The sequence below is a fragment of the Panthera pardus genome, unplaced genomic scaffold, assembly GCF_024362965.1.
Source record: "Panthera pardus isolate Hobbes unplaced genomic scaffold, ASM2436296v1 HiC_scaffold_25, whole genome shotgun sequence".
Taxonomy (NCBI): domain Eukaryota; kingdom Metazoa; phylum Chordata; class Mammalia; order Carnivora; family Felidae; genus Panthera; species Panthera pardus.
The window spans coordinates 23,630,528-23,652,708 of record NW_026526821.1 but is presented as its reverse complement, the minus strand read 5'-3'; the positions used below and the strand labels follow the sequence as shown (position 1 = coordinate 23,652,708).

The 22,181-nt window shown below is 46.3% G+C and overlaps 1 protein-coding gene across 1 annotated transcript in view; it reads right to left on the bottom strand.

Annotated features, from left to right (window-relative positions):
• Positions 1 to 22,181, bottom strand: part of LOC109272512 (fer-1-like protein 4) — a 33,891-nt gene that overhangs the window by 5,715 nt on the left and 5,995 nt on the right. Inside the window, exons 15-35 of the mRNA XM_019458684.2 lie at positions 21,527 to 21,885; positions 21,105 to 21,213; positions 20,739 to 20,913; positions 20,480 to 20,600; positions 19,954 to 20,054; positions 15,286 to 15,373; positions 15,096 to 15,212; positions 14,580 to 14,732; positions 13,548 to 13,701; positions 13,298 to 13,422; positions 12,748 to 12,882; positions 12,448 to 12,621; positions 11,880 to 11,996; positions 11,609 to 11,770; positions 5,310 to 5,508; positions 5,109 to 5,167; positions 4,901 to 5,032; positions 4,260 to 4,302; positions 4,060 to 4,166; positions 3,846 to 3,983; positions 3,634 to 3,750 (exon numbers count right to left, since the gene is read on the bottom strand). Of these exons, the coding sequence (XP_019314229.2) occupies positions 3,634 to 3,750; positions 3,846 to 3,983; positions 4,060 to 4,166; positions 4,260 to 4,302; positions 4,901 to 5,032; positions 5,109 to 5,167; positions 5,310 to 5,508; positions 11,609 to 11,770; positions 11,880 to 11,996; positions 12,448 to 12,621; positions 12,748 to 12,882; positions 13,298 to 13,422; positions 13,548 to 13,701; positions 14,580 to 14,732; positions 15,096 to 15,212; positions 15,286 to 15,373; positions 19,954 to 20,054; positions 20,480 to 20,600; positions 20,739 to 20,913; positions 21,105 to 21,213; positions 21,527 to 21,885 (2,885 nt within the window). The remainder of the gene's footprint in view (positions 1 to 3,633; positions 3,751 to 3,845; positions 3,984 to 4,059; positions 4,167 to 4,259; positions 4,303 to 4,900; positions 5,033 to 5,108; positions 5,168 to 5,309; positions 5,509 to 11,608; positions 11,771 to 11,879; positions 11,997 to 12,447; positions 12,622 to 12,747; positions 12,883 to 13,297; positions 13,423 to 13,547; positions 13,702 to 14,579; positions 14,733 to 15,095; positions 15,213 to 15,285; positions 15,374 to 19,953; positions 20,055 to 20,479; positions 20,601 to 20,738; positions 20,914 to 21,104; positions 21,214 to 21,526; positions 21,886 to 22,181) is intronic.

Below are 22,181 nucleotides of genomic sequence, written 5' to 3'. Positions count from 1 at the left end.
AATATTTAAGACATGCAAATAGGTATAATGAAAAATATAATGAGGGGAGCCTGGGTGGCTCAGTCGGTTAAGCATCAGACTTAGGCTCAGGTCATGATCTTGCAGTCTGTGGGTTCAGGCCCTGCACCAGGCTCTGTGCTGACAGCTCGGAGCCTGGAGCTTGTTTGAGATTCTGTGTCTCCCTCTCTCTGCCCTTGTCCCACTCATGCTCTGTCTCACTCTGTCTCTCAAAAATAAATGTTAAAAAAATTTTTTTAATATAAAATGAAACAAAATATGTGGAAAGATGTATAGGATTTTGATGTTCAAATCATAACTTTCTATGTTCACTTTTATTTTTTACAATGATAAAGATATTTTAACTAATATAAAAAGAATAATACAATGAACATGTGTATGCCCAGCTTAATAAATAAAACACTACCAACAAATGGAAACTCCCTGAATCCCCTTACCTGATTTAATTTCCTTTTCATCACTGAAGTTGCCAGAACCCTTTACTTGAGGTTTAAGACTCACACAAAAAAAGTAAAAATACTTTTACTACATATGCATGCATCCTGAAGCAATATATAGCACCATTTTGCATGTTTTTTAACTATATGTATTAAACTTTTCTGTTTTGGTAACTACATAATGTAGTAAATATATAACCTATGCATAAATTATTGAAGTATAATTTATATACACGAATATATTTTTAGTGTTTTTTTACCCTCCTGTCTACAGTGAATGAGCATTCCGGTTGCTCCACATCTTTATAAACACTTGGTATTGTCAATCTTTTTTATTTTAGCCATTCTAGCATAGGCAAAACTGTAGCTCATCGTGGTTGTAATTTGCATTTCCCTGATAACTAGGCGTGTTGAGCATCTTTGGATGTGGTTATTCACCTCGTGTATTTTCTTTGGTGAGGTGTCTGTTCATATCTTTTGCTCCACCACTGAGTTTTTAATTTTAAATATTAGACTTTTGGGGCGCCTAGGTGGCTCAGTCAGTTGGGCGTCCGACTTCAGCTCAGGTCATGATCTCACGGTTCATGAGTTCGAGCCCCGCATCCAGCTCTGTGCTGACAGTTCAGAGCCTGGAGCCTGCTTCAGATTCTGACTCCTTCTTTCTCTGCCCCTCCCCTGCTCATTCTTTTTTTCTCTCTCTCTCTCTTTCAAAAATAAATAAAAATTAAAAGAAAAATGTGTCTGGTTTTTTTTAATTAAGAAAAAATTTTTAAGTGTTTATGTTTTGAGGGAGAGAGAGACAGAGCACAAGTGGGGGAGGGGCAGAGAGAGGGAGACACAGAATCTGTGTCCGAAGCAGGCTCCAGACTCTGAGCTGTCAGCACAGAGCCCGATGCGGGGCTTGAACTCATGAACAGATAGATCATGACCTGAGCTGAAGTTGGATGACCAACTGACTGAACCATCCTGGCGCCCCTCCCCGCCCCAAATTTTTTAAATTATACTTTTAATTTCTAAAAATTCTTGGGGCACCTGGGTGGCTCAGGTGGTTAAGCAACCAACTTGGGCTCAGGTCATGATCTCATGGTTTGTGGGTTCGAGCTCCCACATCAGGCTCTATGCTGACAGTTCAGAGCCTGGAGCCTGCTTCGGATTCTGTGTCTCCCTCTCTCTCTGCCCCTCCCCTGCTCATGCTCGCTCTCTCTCAAAAATAAATATTAAAAAATCTAATTTCTAAAAATTCTATCTACTCCTTCAATTGGCTGTTTATTTTTAATTTAATCTCTTGTTCCTTATGTATTTTAATATATTCTTTATTTCTTTAAACATTCTCTATATAGTTATTTATATTTTCTATCTGGTCATTCCAATATCACTGACCCCGGGAGTCTGAATCTGTTGTTATTTTTGCTATTCTTATTCATTGTGGCTTGTTTCTTTGTATATTGGCACTTTTTACCATGACTCATGTTTGGTTTAACTCATCCTGAGGGCCCAAATTGCATGTGCTCTCTGCCAGAGACGGCTTGCTTTTGCTTCTAACAGTTTCCTGGGCAAACTACCAACCTGCAGCCACTTTATTATTTTTTTTTAATGTTTATTTATTTTGAGAGAGAGAGAGAGCACACGTGCACACACAAGTGGGGGAGGGGCAGAGAGAAAGAGAATAAATCCCAAGCAGGCTCCATGCTCAGTGCAGAGCACATGAAGTGCTCGATCTCACAACTGAAGGATCATGACCTGAGCCAAAATCAAGAGTCGGACGCCCAACCGACTGAGTCACCCAGGTGCCCCTAATTTTATTATTTTCAAAACTTCCAGTCACTCTTGAAAGCCTCTTGTTCTCCATTTGGGAAATATATTAGATGGTTGTTTTACATTTTAATATTTGAAAATTCTAACATCCAAAACCCTTAAAAGTTTCATTCTCCTTTGTGTTGTTTTTTTCTAGCATTTTTTTCTCATAGGTTTTTTTTTTTTTTTTTTCTTTTTAAATTTGGGATTGTGAGCCCAAACTTAGCTGTCTAAATCTATGAAACCAGGGGAAACTTGGGACCATTTTAAGCCAATTTCTCAGCTTTGAGTTTTCTGGAGTGAGCAGATAATATAAATTCAAGTCTTAAATCAATGTGAGAGCAAAACTCTAATTATAAATTCTCAGGGAAGACATTGTTTTCTACTTCCCCCAGTTGGAGAAGAGGCTGAAACAGACCATTTACTTAACAAGCTCCTTTTCCAGTGAGTAGAATTCCTCTCGCCCACCTTTCACTAAGAGCAGAGCCCTCACTGGATGCTGCTTCACGTGAGGGTCTTGGCTGTGGCTCCCATCTTAGACAGGCTATTAGAACCTAAGCCTCTGGGTCCAGGTATAGACAAACCTCTCAAGACAACCTGTGTTTCAGGGCTTCCACGTGGGATTCCTTCTGCCTCTTCATCTTAGATCCACTGGGGATTCCCTTTCTTATGAGCTTAGCATTCATTTAAGATTGTTTATCTAGCATTTCTAGATGAATTACATCAGGAAGTTATTTCCAACCATCTAGTCTGTGATACTGCGAGAAGCAGAAGATCAAGATGACTCCTACTATCGAATTATGCACTAGGATGTGCCACAGAACATTTATTTAAATTATGTCTTAGTCATAATCCTTATATTTAAACCAGATAGAAACACAGAATCTATTCCGGTGCTGAGATCGAAGTAGGCAGAGAAACCCACTCATTCCTCTCATTCCCTGAGATGCCTTTTGGGAAACTTCAGGACCCTGCTGAGTGCTGTGTGAAATCCACAGCAAGGCAAGAACCTGTGTGAAGGTTTGTTTTTTATTTTGTTTTGTTTTTTACCCCTCTCCCCTGTGTGAAGGTATTTGATGACAAGCCGTTGTGAAACTTGAGGTTAAGAGCTCTGCTCTCCCTGGAGTTATATTCCACGTTCTATAAACTAAGGGTTTAGAACTATGAATAAGGAGTCCGAAGACTTAAGCTCTAAAGTCTGGTTCTACCATGTGTGAGCTTTGTAACCCTGGGGAATCTTTTAACTTGTGCCTAAGATTTCCCACCTGAAAAATGAAGAAGGTGGACTCTAATCCCTGAGATTCCTTCCAAATCCTCAGTCTGTAGCTTTCATGTACATTACCTTCACTGGAATTGGAGGCATGCTGGGGCGACGGATGCTCACCTTTACCACATATACTCTGACCAGGAGCTTAATGGGCCGGTTCTGCGGGACCCCTCGGGAGATCTGGGGCTCAGAGAACGACACTGCCTCTGATTCAGGGTAAATAAGGAACGAGCCCTGGTTGGGGGAAGACAGAAAAGTCTCTGGGAAGAGAGTCTTCCTCCTGCCTCCCCACCTGTACTCCTTGGCCACCCTTCCTTCCCCAAACATACCTTGAACTTGCCCACAAGGTGTCCAGACCTTTCTTCCTCTGCATCTCCATCCTGGCCCCCTTGCCCTCGGTACAGGGGAAATACATTCAGCCAGTCTTCAAAGTTGTTAAACTCTTCTTCCAGGGTGCTGTTGTAGATCTGAAAGGCAAGGGCCTCAGTGATAGACCAATGTCCGGAATCCTAGCAGAATCCCCTTTCTCTGACCCCCACTCACCTTCAGGGTGGCTATTGCTTTCTTCTGGGACACAGAGCCTTTAACTTCAGCCTCACCCTGACCCTGGTCTTGGACCTCCCCATCCACAGAAATGAGGTTGACCCCATCTGGGAACAGCAGAAATGCCACAATTTGAAATACTGGTGTCATGGGAGGGAGAGAGACACACAGAGTAGGAACAAGAAAGCCAAATCTCCTACCTGACTCCCCAGGATCATCCATCTCATCCTCATCAAAGTTGGTCTGAAATCAAAGGGCAAGTCAGAGATTCCTCCCTACCTTCACCTCCTTAATCTACCCCTTTTCCAGGATAGGGAGTTGGGAAACCTTAGTCCCAGTTCAGCCATGTGAACCACTTGCATTTGGCTAGCAGTTTGGCTAGTCCTGCACTGCCCAAGACAGTAACCCCAGCTCCATGTGTCTAGTGAGCACTTGAAATTGAAAATTGAGATGTGCCGTAAGTGTAAAATACCAAATTTTAAAGACTTAGTATAAAATAAGAATGTCAAATGTTCCATTGTTTTTTATAAAGGTTACTTGTTGGAATATTTTAGATATATTAGGTTAAACAAAATATATTATTAAAGTCCATTTCACCTCTTTCCTTTTACTTTTTTTTTTTAATTTGTCCACTTTAAAAGTTAGAACTACGTATGTGGTTCACATGATATTTCTGACAGCACAGCTGTAATTCTCAGCTTCCAGAACTGTTATGAAGGTGAGAAAAGACATGCAATGAAGAGCTCTGAAAAGCTGTGGAGCTCCACATCTGATGAGATCCTTCTTGCCATTTATACTCCTGGGCCTCCAGCTGCAGTCTGGGACCCACCTCTGCACCCACCTGCCCCTGGAGCTCCTGCAGCGAGGCATAGTACTTGGACCACCAGTCAAGCTCTTCAGGATCTGGGATGTCTTCCTCCAGCTCGGGGCCTTGGTTCAGGAGGCTTCCCAAAGGGAGCTTCTTCAGAGGAGCCTGAGGAAGAGAGAACTGAGCACCCCTAACCCAGCATCACCCAGTCCCTTCTCCACCCATCTCCATACCCCATCACCTTGAGAAGCCGTCTGGGCATCCCCACTTCAGCCAAGAAGGGATCCAGAGACCTCTGTCCTGGGAGAGAGGAAATGACACCAGGAGGAGGTCAGGTGAAATCAGACTCCATGCCCCATGGGAGGGTCCCCCGGAGCCATCTCAACCGGGGAACTGAGGGGCTTCTGTCTGGTGGCCCTTAAGGGGAAGGAGGGCCCCTTACCTTTTGGTCCCTTAGGCACTAGGTCCGCTGTCTCTTCCTCTTCTCCTTCCTCCTTGGGGGGATCCTCATGAGCCCGGAGTATGAATCGCAGCATGTGGGAGACAACATGGGAACCCACAAGCACGGTGCGGCCAAAGGCCCGGCGCTCGATCACCAGGATGCTGAGTGGGGGCTGTAGGTAAGGCTGCTCAGGCAGGTCCTAGGGGTGGGGAGAGAGAAACTGGGTCTCTGAAGACCTGGGGAGGAGGGAGAGGCAGCAGCACAGGCAGACAGAAGAGTGGAGCTAAAGCTGCTTTCCCAGCTCAGCTCTGCCACAGCCTCATTGTGTCATGTCTGGTAAGTCACCGAGCCTGTTTCCCTGGCCAAAAAGGGATACGATCCTGCACTCAAAAGACTGTTGTAAATATCAAAAGACATAATAGATACAAAACTACTTTGGAGCCAACAAAGTGCTATCAGAAACATGTGGTGGTGGTGGTTGTTATTATATAAAGGATCAATGCTCAGTTTGCTAATGTAGATTTAAAGCCTTAACAATATGTATGCCCTTTAATATGGGAATTCTATATCTATCAATGGATCCTAAGGGGGAGGGAAAAATTAAAATACTGTATTGTTGGGTTTATTTTATATGTATGTGACAATTATCACACAAAGGAGGGAAGAAGGAATGGCCCTATAGTAGAGAAAAATTTTACTGTAATTGAATTAGTATTAATCTGAAGTAGATTGTGAAAAATCAGCACACATACTGCGATCCCTAGAGCAACTACTAAGCAAAGATCAACAAAGGAATTAAAGTAGTACGCTAATAAATATCTATTTAATACAAAAGAAAGCGGTAAAGGGGGAACAAAAAATATATGAGACATATAGAAAACAAATACCAGGGGGGCCTAGGTGGCTCAGTCAGTTGAAAGTCTGATTCTTGGTTTAGGCTCAGGTCATGATCTCACAGTTTGTGGGATCAAGCCCCACTGTCAGGCTCTGCGCTGGCTGGCATGGAGTCTACTTGGGATTCTCTCTCTCCCTCTCTCTCTCTGCCCCTCCCCTGCTTGTGGAGTTATTTTTAGAGAGTGTATCGTAAGCCCCGGGAAAGTAAACGGGGTAATTGCTGAAATGTCAGCAATGTTCTGGTCTCAAGGCTGTCGAATGCGATAGCACTACAAGATCCAGAGCCCCACGATCTCCCAGGAGCCAGTTAGGAAACAGACCCACTGCAATTGCCTAGCAGTCCTTGAAACTGCACATCTTCCCTGCATGCTTTCACGTAAACACCAGATGTGTCTTTGGTCTATGTGTGGAGGCTCTTTGTGTTTTCCTCCCATGCTTTGACATTCTTTGATGTTTATATCTGGCGAACATGAAATAAAGACCAAGTGCAGTTTGCTGCTGTTTCACTGGCAGAGGCAGCCCTGCATATCTGCTCTAAGAGTCTGAGAACTTTTTCTTCAGTGTGTGGCTACACCTGCAAGTGCTCTGTATCTCTCTCTCTCTCTCTCTCAATATAAATAAACATTAAAAAAAAGAAAAAAGAAAAAGAAAACAAATAGCAAAATGGCAGATGTAAATCCCAACCATGTCAATAATTACATCAAATGTGACTTTGATTTGTAAAACAAAGACAAAAGAAATGCAGAAAAAAATTAAATTTCTTTTGCCTTGGCAAAGTGCTTAAGACAGGCAGGGTGACCTTTCTTCAGGAACTCAACTGCCTCTATTGCTAGAGGCAAAAGGCAACCTTAGCTTGACATTAGCCTTACCTGTAAAAATCCCTTTGGAAACTTCCTTTATTCTACCCCACCCCCCAAAGATATATGTTAGCAGTCATCCTCCAAGCAAATGGCCCACTGATATCATCTGAGGGGTCTCATGACCAAGGTTTTACCAGACAGTAGTAAATGACAGCAGCTAGCCCCTCAAGGTCCTGGAAACTTGGCTTCCAAATTCCTCAGAGATTTACACTATTCCTAACCCTCTTCCAACCTGAAGGTATATAATCAGTCACTCCTCACAACCCCAGTGCAGCTCTTTCTGCCCACAATTCCTGTCCCTGTGCTTTAATAAAACCACCTGTTTTGCACCAAAGATGTCTCAAGAATTCTTTCTTGACCATTAGCTCCAGGACCCCAACACTTCACATTAACTTTATTAAACACTGTAAGCAAAAGGCAGAGATTGTCAATGGATTTTTTTTTTAATATGCAACTACGTGCTAAAAGATACTCTTTAAAAAAACACATATGGGTTGAAAGGAAAAGGATGGGGAAAGATACATCATGCATCCAGTAGTCATAGAGAGCTGGAATGGCTTTACTATCAGACAAAATGAACTTTAAGACACAAAATTTTACTAGAGGCAAAGACAGACATTTTATGATGATAAACAGATCAACTCATAGGAAGCTATAGCAATTGTAAACATATATGTACCTAACAACAGAACCTCAAAATACAAGTAGACTGTGACAAAATTGAAGGGAAAAAAAACGATTCAACAATAATAGCTGGAGACTTCAATATCATATTCTCAATAACGGATGGAACAACTAGTTAGAAAATCACCAAGAAGGCTTTTTTTTCATTGTTTATTTACTTATTTTGAGAGAGAGAGAGAGAGAGTGAGAGAGGGAGAGGGAATGAAGCCCAAGCAGGTCCCATGCTGTCAGCATGGAGTCCGACTCGCTCAGTCTCACTAACCATGAGATCATGACCTTGAGTCAAAATCAAGATCCAATGCTCAACTGACTGAGCCACTAAGGCACCCCAAGAAGGCTTTTTTTTTTTTTAATTTTTTTTAAATGTTTGTTTATTTTTGAGAGAGAGAGTGTGTGAGCAGGGGAGGGGCAGAGAGAGGGAGCCACAGAATCTGAAGCAGGCTTCAGGCTCTCAGCTGTCAGCACAGAGCCTGATGTGGGGTTCAAACCCACGAACTGTGAGATCATGACCTGAACTGAAGTCAGATGCTCAACTGACTGAGCCACACAGGCGCCCCTAAAGAAGGCTTTTTTTAAGAAGGCTTGCATAACACTACTAACCCAGCCTGACCTAACTGACATCTATAGGTCACTCTACCTGAACAACAGAAGAATACTTAGTCATTCTTTTCAAGTGCACAATGGAGAGAGGTGGAGACAGGGATATGATTTCCTCAATTTGCACTGTGAAATAAGAAATGAAAGGAAACATTCCCTAGAAGTTCAATGAGCAAACTGCTTCCAGCTTCACCATCTTATAGCACAATGAAGTTTCCAAACTGAAAACTCCTGCAGGTGAAACAGAGTCAAGAATGTGTTAGGGTTTTTGTTGTTTTTGTTTTTTGTTTGTTTGTTCTTGTGGGGTTTTACCCCCTTGCAGTCTGGAACCACTATGCTTTGTCCCGGTCTCCCCCTCACATAGGCACAGCACTTTTCAGTTTACAAAGCCCTTTCACCAAGATCCTTTCTCTCACTGGCTCCCTACAGCACTCCTGCAAGAAGCATTTGATGTATTTCCTTCAATCTTCAATATTTCTTCAAATCAGAAATAGGTTTTTCTTTTATACAAACAAATAGGGACGCCTGGGTGGCTCAGTTAAGTGTCTGACTCTGGGTTTCAGTTCAGGTCATGATCTCATGGTTCATGAGTTTGAGCCCTGCATCATCAGGCTCTGCACTGTCAGCACGAAGCCTGCTTGAGCTTCTCTCTCTCTTCCTCCTCTGCCTCTCCCCCACTGTGCTAGCACTCTCTCTCTCTCAAAATAAATAAATAAGCTTTAAAAACATCATTAAACAAACAAAGCACTAAAGCTCAACTAAGACAAGTGATTTGACAAGCTCCTAAGTGGCACTGCCAGAATTTGAATCCAAAGTCCATACTACAGAAATTACAAATTACACAAAGAATGCATTTCTTTGCCCCTGGTGTCTCAGACACTAGATAGATTCTTTGTGACCTATATTGCATGACACTTACCTAAGCCACTCATTCAACAGAGCCAAGAGAGTACCACCAGTTCATGGATTAATACAGAGATCAGCAAACTATAACCTGTAAGCCAAATCTGGCCCACTGCCTGTTTTTATAAATAAAGTTCTATTGGAACACAGTCATACTTATTCATTTACTTGCTGTTTATGTCTGTTTTCATGCTACTATTACAGAGTTGAGTAATTGCAACTGAAACTATTTGGCCCACAAAGCCTAAAATATTTACTATCTGTCTTTTTATGGAAAATTTGCTCCAGACTTCAAGCTGTATTACAAAGCTGTAATCATCAAGACAGTATGGTACTGGCACAAAACCAGACACATAGGGGCACCTGGGTGGCTCAGTCAGTTGAGCGTTCGGCTTCAGCTCAGGTCATGATCTCGTGGTTCTTGGGTTTAAGCTCTACATCGGGCTCTGTGCTGACAGCTTAGAGCCTGCAGCCTGCTTTGGATTCTGTGTCTCCCTCCCTCTCTGCCCCTCCTCTGCTTGTGCTCTGACTCACACTCTCTCTCTCTCTCAAAAAATAAACATTAAAAAAAAATTTTAATTAAAAAAAAAGACACATAGATCAATAGAACAGAATAGAGAACCAGAAATGGACCCATAAATGTACGGCCAACTAATCTTTGACAAACCAGGAAAGAATGCAATGGAAAAAAGACAGTCTCTTCAGCAAATGGTGTTGGGAAACCTGGACAACAACATGCAGAAGAATGAACCTGGACCACTTGCTTACACCATACACAAAAATAAACTCAAAATGGATGAAAGACCTAAATGTAAGACAAGAAGCCATCAAAATCCTAGAGGAGAAAACAGTCAACAACCTCTGTGACCTGGGCTGCAGCAACTTCTTACTTGACATGTCTCCAGAGGCAAGAGAAACAAAAGCAAAAATGAACTACTGGGACCTCATCAAAATAAAAACCTTCTGCACAGCGAAGGAAACAATCAGCAAAACTAAAAGGCAACTGACAGAATGGGAGAAGATATTTGCAAATGACATATCAGATAAAGGGTTATATCTTTATAAAGAACTGATCAAACTCAACACCCAAAAAACAAATAATCCAGTGAAGAAACGGGCAAAAGACATGAATAGATGCTTTTCCAAAGAAGACATCCAGATGGCTAACAGACACATGAAAAAATGCTCAACATCACTCATCATCAGGGAAATATAAATCCAAACCACAATGAGATACCACCTCATACCTGTCAGAATGGCAACATTAACAGCTCAGGCAACAACAGATGTTGACAAGGCTGTAGAGAAAGAGGAACCCTTTTGCACTGCTGGTGGGAATGCAAACTGGTACAGCCACTCTGGAAAATAGTATGGAGGTTCCTCAAAAAGTTAAAAATAGAACTATCCTACGACCCAGCAATTGCACTACTAAGTATTTATCCAAAGGATACAGAAGAGCTGATTCAAAGGGGCACATGCACCCCAATGCTTATAGTAGCACTATCAACAATAGTCAAAGTATGGAAAGAGCCCAGATGTCCATCGAATAATGAATGAATAAAGATGAATGATGCCTGGGTGGCTCAGTCGGTTAAGTGTCTGACTTTGGCTCGGGTCATGATCTCGCAGTTCATGAGTTTGAGCCCTGCATCAGGCTCTGTGCTGACAGCTTGGAGTCCGGAGCCTGCTTCAGATTCTGTGTCTTCCTCTCTCTCTCTGCCCCTCTCCCACTCATGTTCTGTCTCTCTCTCTCTCAAAAATAAGCATTAAAAAAGAAGAAGAAGAAGATGTGGTATATACAATGGAGTATTACTTGGAAATCAAAAAGAATGCAATCTTGCCATTTGCAACAACATGGATGGAACTAGAATGTATTACTCTAGCAATAAGTGAAATAAGTCAGTCAGAGAGAGACAAATATGATTTCAGTCTTATGTGGAATTTAAGATATAAAATAGATGAATGTAAGGGAAGGGAAGCAAAAACAGTGTAAAAACAGGAAGGGAGACAAACCATAAGAGACTTAAATACAGAGGGCGAACTGAGGGTTGCTGGAGGGGTTTGGGGTGGGGGGATGGGCTAAATGGGCAAGGGACATTAAGGAGGACATTTGTTGGGATGAGCACTGGGTGTTATATGTAAGTGATGAATCACTAAATTCTATTCCTGAAGTTATCATTATACTATATGTTAACTAATTTGGATGTAAATTAAAAATAATAATAATTATTAATTTAAAAATAAATTTAAAAATATTTGCTGATCCCTTGATTAACCTAAGATGACTGGCTAGGAATTCACCATCCCACTGCCCTTTCACTTCTTAACCCAGCATTTCTTGCTCCCAGCGCATGTCCTCACCACTGTCAGATGCCTGACAAGCTCAGTGAAATTGGGGTTCTCACGGTAACTGGCCAGGACCTCCGACTCCACACGTCGCCCAGCCACCTCCAGCACAACCTGGGGCTGCTCCACTTCAAACAGATGCACACGGCCGAGACCCCTCAGACCCCAGAACAGCACCTGGGGTCAGGAAGTGAGAAATTCAGGGGCCTGCACTTGACAGAAGGCACCCAGGTGTGTGTGTGTGTGGTGTGTGGTGGGGGTGGGAGGGATGTGTGACTGACGATACCTCAACACGGAACTCCCTGAGTACTGGACGCACGTTAGGTGGCAGGGACAGGCGCCCGGAGAGGGGCTCGGCCAGTGGTGTCAGATCCTGGGGCTCTACATCACTGGGCACTGAGGGCTGCAGGGGGCAAGAGATCAGAGGTCAAGGAGGAATCAGGCCAAAGGAGGGAAATGTGGGCTTGGGGAAGGGATATTGAGAGCTGCCAGTGAAATATAAATCCAGAGGAACTAGAAAGGCTGGATGGGCAGGAGGGGTATATCTCAGGAAGCAGTCACGCACAGGAAGGTGGGTGTCTGAGGCATGAGGATCAAGCTGCAGCCTAGGGTCTGTCTCTAGGGTGGAAGCCCTGGCAAAAGGAACCCACGATATGTGTACTTCTAATGTTCCCTGAAGTTGGGAAGTCCAATGAGGTGACTGCAAGACAGATCTGCAGCCTGCATTTTCTGGGGGTAAAATACTTGGAGGGGTAATCCCAGGACATGCCCATGTTCCATATTCTCTGGAGGCAGACAACCTGACAGAATATAAGAGTCCACAGCCTGTGCCGGCTAGGCCAGGGTACTCTGACCTCAAACCGGCCACTGTAGTCCAGTTCAATGAGTTCAAAGGTGGCAATGAGCTCTCCAGCTGCCCGGGGCCCCTTTCTTAGGGGGAAGAACTGTAGCTCAGGGCGTTGGTAAGGGTCCTCTGTCAGCTTCACCCTCGGGGTGGCCAGTGCCCTTCCCAGGAACACAGGGGGGCCCTGCAGAGAGCAGGGCAGTTAAGACAAAACTAGAAGATGCTCCAGAGCCAGGGGAAGGGAGCATCAAGATGAGGAGTGGGGGGCACTCGGGGGTGGGAACACAGATGGGGCCCAGGCCACACTCACAAACTTATTGTGGTCAAAGACATTGACGACCACTAATGGAGGCTCCTCCTGCAGATGCTCCCTCCTCCCGTCTACAATCAGCTGATCAAACACCAAGAGCTCATCCCACAGGGGACTCAGCGTCTGCTCCAGGACCTTGGGGGCCATGCAGAGAGGGAGTCAAAGGCAGGCATCAAAGGAATCTCCAACATACATCCCACATGAGCACTCTTGCCCTGAAGTGATACTTTAAGCAGCTGTTTATCACAAAAGGAGGGAGAGTGTGGTGAAGATGAAACAGCCCGCCAGAGTGGGGTTGGAGCCTGGTCCCCCTAACTGTAAACTGCCACCCTTGGGGCTAGTCCTACAGTCAACCCCTCAAAACAATTCCTCATCCGGAAGGCCCTCTAGTTCTACACCACCCTCTAAACCAGGGCGGCTCAATCCAGTATCCTGTCCTGAAAATCCAGAGCAGGAAAAGAGACTTAGGGGCTGAGGAAAAGCTCAGCCCTCGCCCCACTCTGTCTCCCAGAGCCCCCTGCTTCCCACAACATCCCAGTGCAGCCCTCACCCGTGTGGTCTGGCACTGGGTAGAGATGAGGACTCGAGCAAATGGGTCCGAAAGCCCACTGTCATCTGCTGCCAACACCCCTCGGGCCTGGTACAAGTGGGCCCGGAGCTGGAAGTAGCTGAAGTCTGCGGTCGGGGCAAGAAAGAGATGTTTGTTCAGGGGACCACCGGAGTCCCTGACCCCAGACCCCTCCAAGCCCCCAGCTGAGCATCTAGCCCCACACGTGAGGCAAGTGTCGAGCTGTACTCACCATCCCGGCACAGGTGGTGGGGCAGCCCCGCAGAGGGCTCAGGCAGCAGGTCCTGGGGGAGCTCTGAGGTGCAGGCCTTGGCTTGTTTGCCAAGCCCTAGCCACAGGAAGAGCTCCAGCTTGGCACAGACTTCGCCTGGAGCTGCCCCAGGTGCCTATTGCAGGGAGGTGGCATGTTAGGGCCCACCTCTTACCACCCCCCTAGACCTGTCCCTGCACCCCCAGGGTGTGCCCATACTCTCTGTATCACTAGACCACTTCCCAGTGCCGAAGCCAAAGAGTACTCCCTGTACCCTATCCCTACACCCCACTCCATGCCGTCTATCCAGTACCCATTACCCTGAACACTCCCATAACCTAGTCCTCTGGCCCCAACACCGTCACTTCCTATATCAAACCCCATTCCCCCAAAATGCACTCTAAGCTCTTCACTGCCACACCCCACGCTTACCCCCTCTGTCCTCTGAGCCCCAACACATTTAGATGCCCTGTTCCCTACCCCAAAAGTCACTGCTTCTTAGCACTAGGGACCTTTGCTGGCATCTATTCCAGGGACACCTTGATTAGAAGCATTTTGCCCCCAAACCAGCTGTACTTATAAGGAACAGACTCATCACTCTCCCATTCTGGTCACCTGACGGTCTATCAGAGCCTGGTCAGCAAAAGGGCCAGTGCAGGCCCAGAGCTGACAAAACTTGGTGTTTTTCTCACATCAAAGTGGACCTAGGTAAAGGTACAATCTCCTTTTGGCTTTTAGGATAATTGAAAAGAGTTCACATATACTTTTAAAAAGAATAATAATCTTTAAGTAAATATTAAATGTAAAAAATTTAAAAATTAAAATAAGACATTTTATAACTTAAAATTTTTTTAATTGAAAAAAAGTTTTAAATAAGAAAATTTTAAGTGTTTTTAAATACAACAAAGAGTTTGGGGACACCCTGATGGGAACCACAGCCTTCCACCTCATGCCCCCTGCCCCCACCCTAGAAGCCTCACCCCACTCCAGTCTCCAGCAACCCACACCCCTCACCGAGAGCAGCAGACTCTGGATCTTCCCGCAGTCCCGGCCTCGCTCCTCCTCAACCACAGAGAACAGCACATCCTGGGCAGGGATCCGGGCCCAGGCCACTCGGCGCCGCCCACTGAGCATCCAGACTAGCACATCTGGGAGGGGTGGCTGGGGCTGCAGGCAGAGAACTGGGTCATGGATGGAGCTGAGACCACCTGTGCTGCAGCTTCCACTGGTCCGATGGACAAAGCATCCATCTTAGCCCTGACACATACCCTTAAACCCCAGATCCATATAGCCACCTGCCTCCTAGACATATCTCTCTTGGATGCCCCACAGGCAACCTCAAAGTCCAACCTGACTTCTTTTTTTTTCCTGTTTTTTTTTAATTGTGGTAAAATACACATTGCATAAAACTTACCTCTGCAACCATTTTTAAGTGTACAGTTCAGTAGTACATTGTTGTGCATCAACCAGTGTTGTGCAACCATCACCACCAGGGTATGCAGGGTAGGGAAATAGGTGGCCAGGTGTTACCTCCTGGGCCAGGAAGCGCAGTTTGGCCAAGAGCTTCTTGGACAAGGCCACCTTCTCTTGCACGTTGCCCTGCCTCAGACCCCGTAGAAGCCGCAGTCCTTGCTTTGCCAACAGGTTCTGGAAGGGCAGGAAGAAACATGAGTGAAGGGCCCCAGCTAGGTGCCCCTGATCCCACTTCCCCAGACCGTACCAGGCTGTGCACGAGCAGTTTCCCTCGGCATCGATCCAGGGCATTGGGCCGGGTCATTGTCCTGCGCTCAGCACCGTGGCAAAACTGTCTGCAGTGAGCAGGAGCGGGCATGGCAGGTGGGAGTCAGAGGAGGGAACGCTGACCCCTAGGGGACCACCTCCCTCAGAGCAGGCCTCCCACCACCTCCCAGACTCCCTCACAGCTCCTGTCAGTCATGTTCTCAAAGACCTCCCTTTCCTAAGCCAAGGATGGCTTCTGTACATGGACCACTCCCAACTTCATAGAGGCCAGCCTCACTTTGGAGCCCCAGAAGGCACTACTATGTAACTATCTACTGCCCTGGCTACTCAAAGCTGGCCCAGGACCAACAGCAGTGGTATCACCTAGTTAGAAATGCAGAATCTCCGCCCTGCCCCAGACCTGCTGCTAGAATCTGCATGCTGGTTCTGGGGGATTCCAATGAACATTAAAGGCTCAGATGGGCTTTATAGTCCCAACATTAACTAATGGTAGCTCAAACATTACATGCCCATACCAAGTGCATAATTTCCAATTACCGCCCCCCACACACACCTCTCCCCTGCCAAAATCTGTTTTACTTTAAAGCTTCAGAGACATCCTTCACTACTCTTTCTTTCATTCCTATTCCACATCAATCCACCAGCATATTGTTCAGGCTCCATCTTCAAAATATGTTCAGCATCTGACCACTTTTCTCCTTTTCCAGGACCATCCTAGTCCAAGCCTAGAACTATTGCAGCAGCTTCCTAGCTGGTCTTACTATGCTCCTTCCCTACTCTCCCCATGAATGTTCTCAATATGGCATCCAGAGAGATATTTTCAATGCTTTTCCAGACCATTTCACTCCTCTCCAGAGGTTTCTCATCTCAAACAACAGAATTTTTAAGAAAGCCCTACATAATCAGGCTCCCTTTATCTCCCCTATCCTCATCAAACATTCCTCTCCCCTCGTGCACAATCCAACCATCAATATCACACTGGCCTTTCTGCTCCTCCGTGAATACACCCAGCCCATCACCACCTCAAGGCCTTTGTATTAGCTGCTCCCTCTGCTAGAATGTTCGGTCCCTAGATCTTCGCATGGCTCGCTTCCCTTCTTCATTCAGGTCTCTACTCAAATGTTACCTCCTCTCAGATCTTCCCTGGTCATCCCTTCTAAACAGCCCCTGCCACTTTCTCCATTCTCATATTCTGCTTTATCTGTGTCTCAAAATAAAAAGTATTAGAAAGTCCCTAAGGCAGGGACTTCATTTTGATTACCACTTGTACCCCCAGGCCCTGGCACCTAATCGATGCTGAAAAAATATTTTCTGGGTAAATTAAAATGATTTTTGAGACATAATATTTTGGGCCCTTTATGACCTATGGTTATTTCTTAAGCTTTTATTATGCAAATTTTCAAAAAGATAGAAAATAAATGACTCCAAGGATTTTTCATCTAATACTGCTTCCAGAGGTTACACTTTTGGCTTAGTAATTGCTCTTTGCCCCAAGGCTTCTATGGGTAGAAATAAGCAACATAAAATAAAAATGAATCAAATCTTCTTGATAAGATTTAGGTCCACAAGATGAGATTTAGGGAAATGGGATCTGGTAGAATAATAGCCAAAAAAGAAAACCATACTGGCCAAAACTATACATAGCAAAATATGACACAGACAAATCTTTCATTGAAATTTCCCTGCCAAAGGATAATTTCAGTAATAAAATCATTTCAGTAAAGTGAAAAGAAAAACAGTTTAATGGCACTATATAGAAAGTCAAACAAGGAATTAAACTGGATTAAGGGTGGTAGCTCTTGTGGAACAAATGTAGAGAATGTAGACAGAGAAAAGAGCTTTAGAATGAAGCGCTGGAACATAATCACATGAACCTTTAGACTATGTAGAGGTCAAGAAGAGACAAGGAGCAGCAAGAGAAAGAACAGCAAGGGAAGCAGAAGGAAAACCAGGGGCATAGAAGTCAACAGCAGAGTCTTTCAAGAAGGAGTGTGGGGTCAAGTGCATCTGCTCACACTGAGAGGCTGAAATATGGGGACAGAAAAGTGACCACTTACAAGCAGTCCCTTGCCTGAGTCCTCCTCTCATCCGACCTCCACATGCTGGAGCTCTCCAGATCCTCGGTTTCTCTCTCTCTTTTTTTTTAATATATATTTTTTTAACGTTTATTTATTTTTGAGAGACAGAGAGGGAAACAGAAAACGAGCAGGGGAGGGGCAGAGAGAGAAGGAGACACAGAATCCGAAACAGGCTCCAGGCTCTGAGCTGTCAGCACAGAGCCTAACACAGGGCTGGAACCCACGAACCATGAAATCATGACCTGAACCAAAGTTGGATGCTTAACCGACTGAGCCACTCAGGCTCCCCTCAGTTTCTCTTTTCTCTGCTTCCTAGACAGTCATATCCAGCTCCATCTATGTATTTACAGCTCCCAGTTTTTCATTTCCAGTCTAGAAGTCTCCCCACACCTCAACTCATACAGCTAACAGCCTAACAGACACATCTGCTTATAAGTCTAATAGAAATCTCAAAGTTAACATACCCCAAAATGAGCTTCTGATATTCCCTTCGCTGCCATCAGACCTCCTCCTTCTCTTGCTTTCCATAGCTCAGTAAATAGCACCATCTACACAGTTGTGCAAGCCAAGATCTTGAGGGTCATTCATGACTCCTTCCTGTACATTTTTCCTCATCCCCTATATCTTCTATTCACAAGTACTGAGGTGTCACCTTCAAAGTCCAAATTGCTCTTGAATCCATTCATGTCATTCTATGTCCACTGCAACCACCCTAAATTAGATTCATCAATATTGGTCACCTGGATTATTACAATGTTCTATTTAGTAATCTCTTTGCTTCCTCTCTTATATCATCCCTTCCCCACTGACCTTTTTAAAGGATAAGTCAGACCATATCCCTTCCCTTCTCCTTTCAAAACCTTCAGTGGCTCTTCAAGTAAATCAGAGAAGAAGCCACGGACAGTCATTACAATGGCGATTGAGGCTTCCACATGCCTCTCCCCACCATTATCTTCCTTTCCCCACACACACTGCAGCCTCATCTACTCTCCTCACTGTGCTAGAGTCACACCGGTTCCCTTCCTCCTCCTCAAACACACCAGGAATATTTCACCACAGTGCCTTTGCACATCCTATACCTTCTGTCTGGAACACCCTTACAGATACAGCTTGCTCCTTCAACTTCTTCATATCAACTTCATAGTGGCCCCTCTTTGCCACCCTTTCTAAAATTGCAACACCTCTCTCTAATATTTCCTAGCTTTATTTTCTCCCTAACACTATCCTTATCATAATTCTTATATTTCTTCTTTATTGTTTATATGTTTATTACTTGTTTCTATCCAACCTCCACACTATCCCCCACCAGAATATAAGTTTCAGGAATTTTTGTGGGCAAGAATGCTTTTTCACTGGGCACCTGGGAGCTCAGTCAATTAAGCATCTGGCTCTTGGTTTCAGATCAGGTCATGATCTCACAGTTTGTTATTTGAGCCCCGCATTGGGCTCTGTGCTGACAGCGTGGAGCCTGCTTGGGATTCTCCCCCACTTTCTCTGCCCCTCCTTTGCTTGCTCTGTCTCTGTCAAAATAAATAAATAAACTTAAAAAAAAAAAAAGAATGCTTTTTCACTGTTATTTCTGCACCTAAAACAGTGTCTGGCATAGTAAGTGCCATAAATATTATTGAATAAATGGATTAATAACTCTTTTGAGAAGAGGATCAGAAAAACACTTATGGGGTGCCTGGGTGACTCGGTTAAGCATCCAACTCTTGGTTTCGGCTCAGGTCATGATCTCACAGTTTGTGGGATCAAGCCCTGCGTGGGGCTCTGTGCTGACAGCATGGAGCCTACTTGGAATTCTCTCTCTCTCCCTTTCTCTCTGTCCCTCCCCAGAGCACTCGCATGATCTCTTGCTCTCTCTCTCTCTCTTTCTCTCTCTCTCAGAATAAATAAACATGAAAGAAAGAAGGAAAGAGAGAAAGAGAGAAAGAGAGAAAGAGAGAAAGAGAGAAAGAGAGAAAGAAAGAAAGAAAGAAAGAAAGAAAGAAAGAAAGAAAGAAAGAAAGAAAGAAAGAAAGAAAGAAAAAGACTTGGAGCAGGGAGCATGTTATGGAATTCAGGGCAGTGAAGGTCAAAGATGGAAGTCATTAGAACAAGTTTACATGGTTACAGTAATGACCTGGTAACTAGGGACCAGTTGATGCTGCAGGAGAGAAAGTGGACAATTGCAGAGCTAGTTCCTCCGTAGATGAGAGATGAAATCAAGATCACAGCCATGACTGTGGAAGCAGGGACCCTTCCTCCACTATAGCAAGAGGGAAGGTGAGCAGATGGGTGCAGAAGCTGGCAAGGTGGTAGACTTGCTGAAGGAAGGTGAAGCTTCTATGTTCTCCATGAAGTAGGGGGGGAGATTAGCTGGAAGGGAGTTTACTGGAGGGGAGTGGCCTAACCCCCAATAGTTTCTATGACGCTCCCTTGATGGGGATCGTCATCTCCTTATTCTCCTGTGAAGAGCGGAGCAAATGCAGCCTCCAGCCACCCTGGCTCCAAACAGCCACCACGAGTTTCCCTCACCCTGGAGTTTGACGCGAAGCCCCGCAGCAGTGAGGCTGAGGCTCCCAGCTCACCTGCTCCCTGCCACCAACTCTTCCAGCGCCTGCTTGAGCCGTGTGCAGGCAACAGGCCCCGGCCTGCGCTGCAGAGTCTCAACCTCCTGCAGCCCCTGGTCCTGCGCGACAGGGCCAGAGGGTCAGAGTCAAAGGGTTGCAGACTCCCTCTTTTAGACCACATCCCCACTCCAGAGCCTCTCCCACTCACTGCCGCACTTCCATGCCCAGGGCTTCTTCACCTCCATCCAGGTCATGGTTCCATTTTTTTCTCTACCAGCTCCACGGCAGTGGGGCTGGGCCCCCAGTAGCTCTACCCATGGCCTTCACCTGGCCCCTTTCTGGGTGTATCAATTCTGAAGCCCTGTCTTCCCACAATTTCTGGTCTCCTCTGTTCCACCGGAGCTCTTTGGCTCTTTAGCCCTGCACCTAGGGCATGCTGGCTCCCAGGTGCTCTACCTATTAGCCTCGCTCCAGAGCTCCTTTCAAAGGCCACAGTCTTCCCGACATCCCAGCCTCTCCCTGTGGGCACCCGCCTCGCTCTCACCAGCCTCTCGGCCACTTTCTGCACACAGTTAGTGCTCTGCAGGCGCCACGTGTGATCTTCCCAGCGGCTCCACACGTGCACACATGGCTTTCGGTGACGCAGGGGCAAGCAGAAATACGGCCTGTACCAGAGGGGTGGGGGTGGGGGGGGGAGGGGAGGAGGGGGGGTGGGGAGGGTAGAAGAGCAGAGGCTGCGAGGGGCAGTCCTGGGCCACTGAAGATCTCCCAACACCCTCCTTCCAGACACCAGGAGTACTCACCCATTGCCATCCATGGGCTCAGGCCGCTGAGCAGGGGTCCCTAGCTCCTCCTCCAACACTAGCCCGGCTCCCATTTCCGTCTCCAGCAGAGGCTGTGCCTCCTCGGCCTTGCCCTCCGCTCCCTCCCCAGCCCTGGCCCTTGGGCCCAATTGCTCCTCCAGGCGGCCTGCACGACCTGCCCAGAGCAGCAAGGGTCAGGGGGAACCCAGCTTAGGGTCTGACCCCTCCTTCAAACTAACTCTGCCTCAATAAAAGCCAGAGCCCACCCCTTACTGAAGGTCAATTTCCCTTCCAGGGGCCTAAGTCTGGAACAAGAATCCCCACCCTTAAACCCATGACCCTCAGGGGTTCAGCTAGGCCACACACCGATAGATATCTCAAAGCTGATGGGCTGGGAGGCCAAGGCAGGGTCAATCATGGTGGCCTCAAAAAGCACACCGAAGAGCAGGAAATCTTGCAAGGGCGCCAGGGCATTCTGAGGAAGGAGGGTCAGACGGCAGTCAGCCCCCACCCACCCAGGTTGCAATCCGAACTTTGCTTGGCCACAATGCTGATAGAAAGACTGCAACCAAGACCTAGAAATACCACTACAAGTATCCTACCTCTCAGTGCTCAGCCCCCACCCCCCCCCCCCACATATGTATATGCACAAGAGCACATGTATACACACATTGCATTCTTTATCCAGGCCCAGAAATTCAGACTCCACCCCTGTGTTTAACGCCAGGGAGCCAGTTACTCCAGAGCTGAGAGTGACCCCCTCCCTTTGCTAAAACCCCAGCTCCCACCTCTGGCAGAGGCAGCAAGTCCTCCACCTCCACCTCCATGGCACCAGGAATCTCAGGACCATCACCACTGGGACTGGCATCCAGGTGCTGTGGGATCCCGGTTGGGGTCTGGCCCCCCCTGGCTTTCTTCTTCTTTCTCATGAGCCTGGACAATCTGGGTCCCCGTGGGGCCTGGGGAGGCTCAGGTTCAGCTCTCCCTTCCGATACTTCCATGGACACAGCAACCAGCAGGCGGCCGCGGAACCAAATGCCTTGGCCAAGTCCTTCATTGAGACTTTGAAGACCATCCCGGAGTCCCCCACTGGGGGGAGAGCCATAGAGAGGCACCCATGCCGGGCCGAAAGTGGGGTTAAACCCCGCTGTGGGGGACAAGAACAGCGTTTTGGAGGAAAGCACGGGGCAGATGGGTACTAGGTCAGTCTATGCAGCATACTCTTATCTCCTGCAAGTCCAAGGGGGCAGGGAGTCGGATTGGGCTTTGGCAGCTCTGAGAGGGAAGTCTGAGAACAGCTGCGGACCGACAGCTACGGACCAAAACCCGAGAGCACATCTAATCTACCCCAGCTCCCAAAGGCCCTTGGGACAAACAACCCGTAGCTCTACTGCGGAAGCCCGAGTTCTGGGGGTGGAGTCACGATTGGGGCGGAGCTATAGG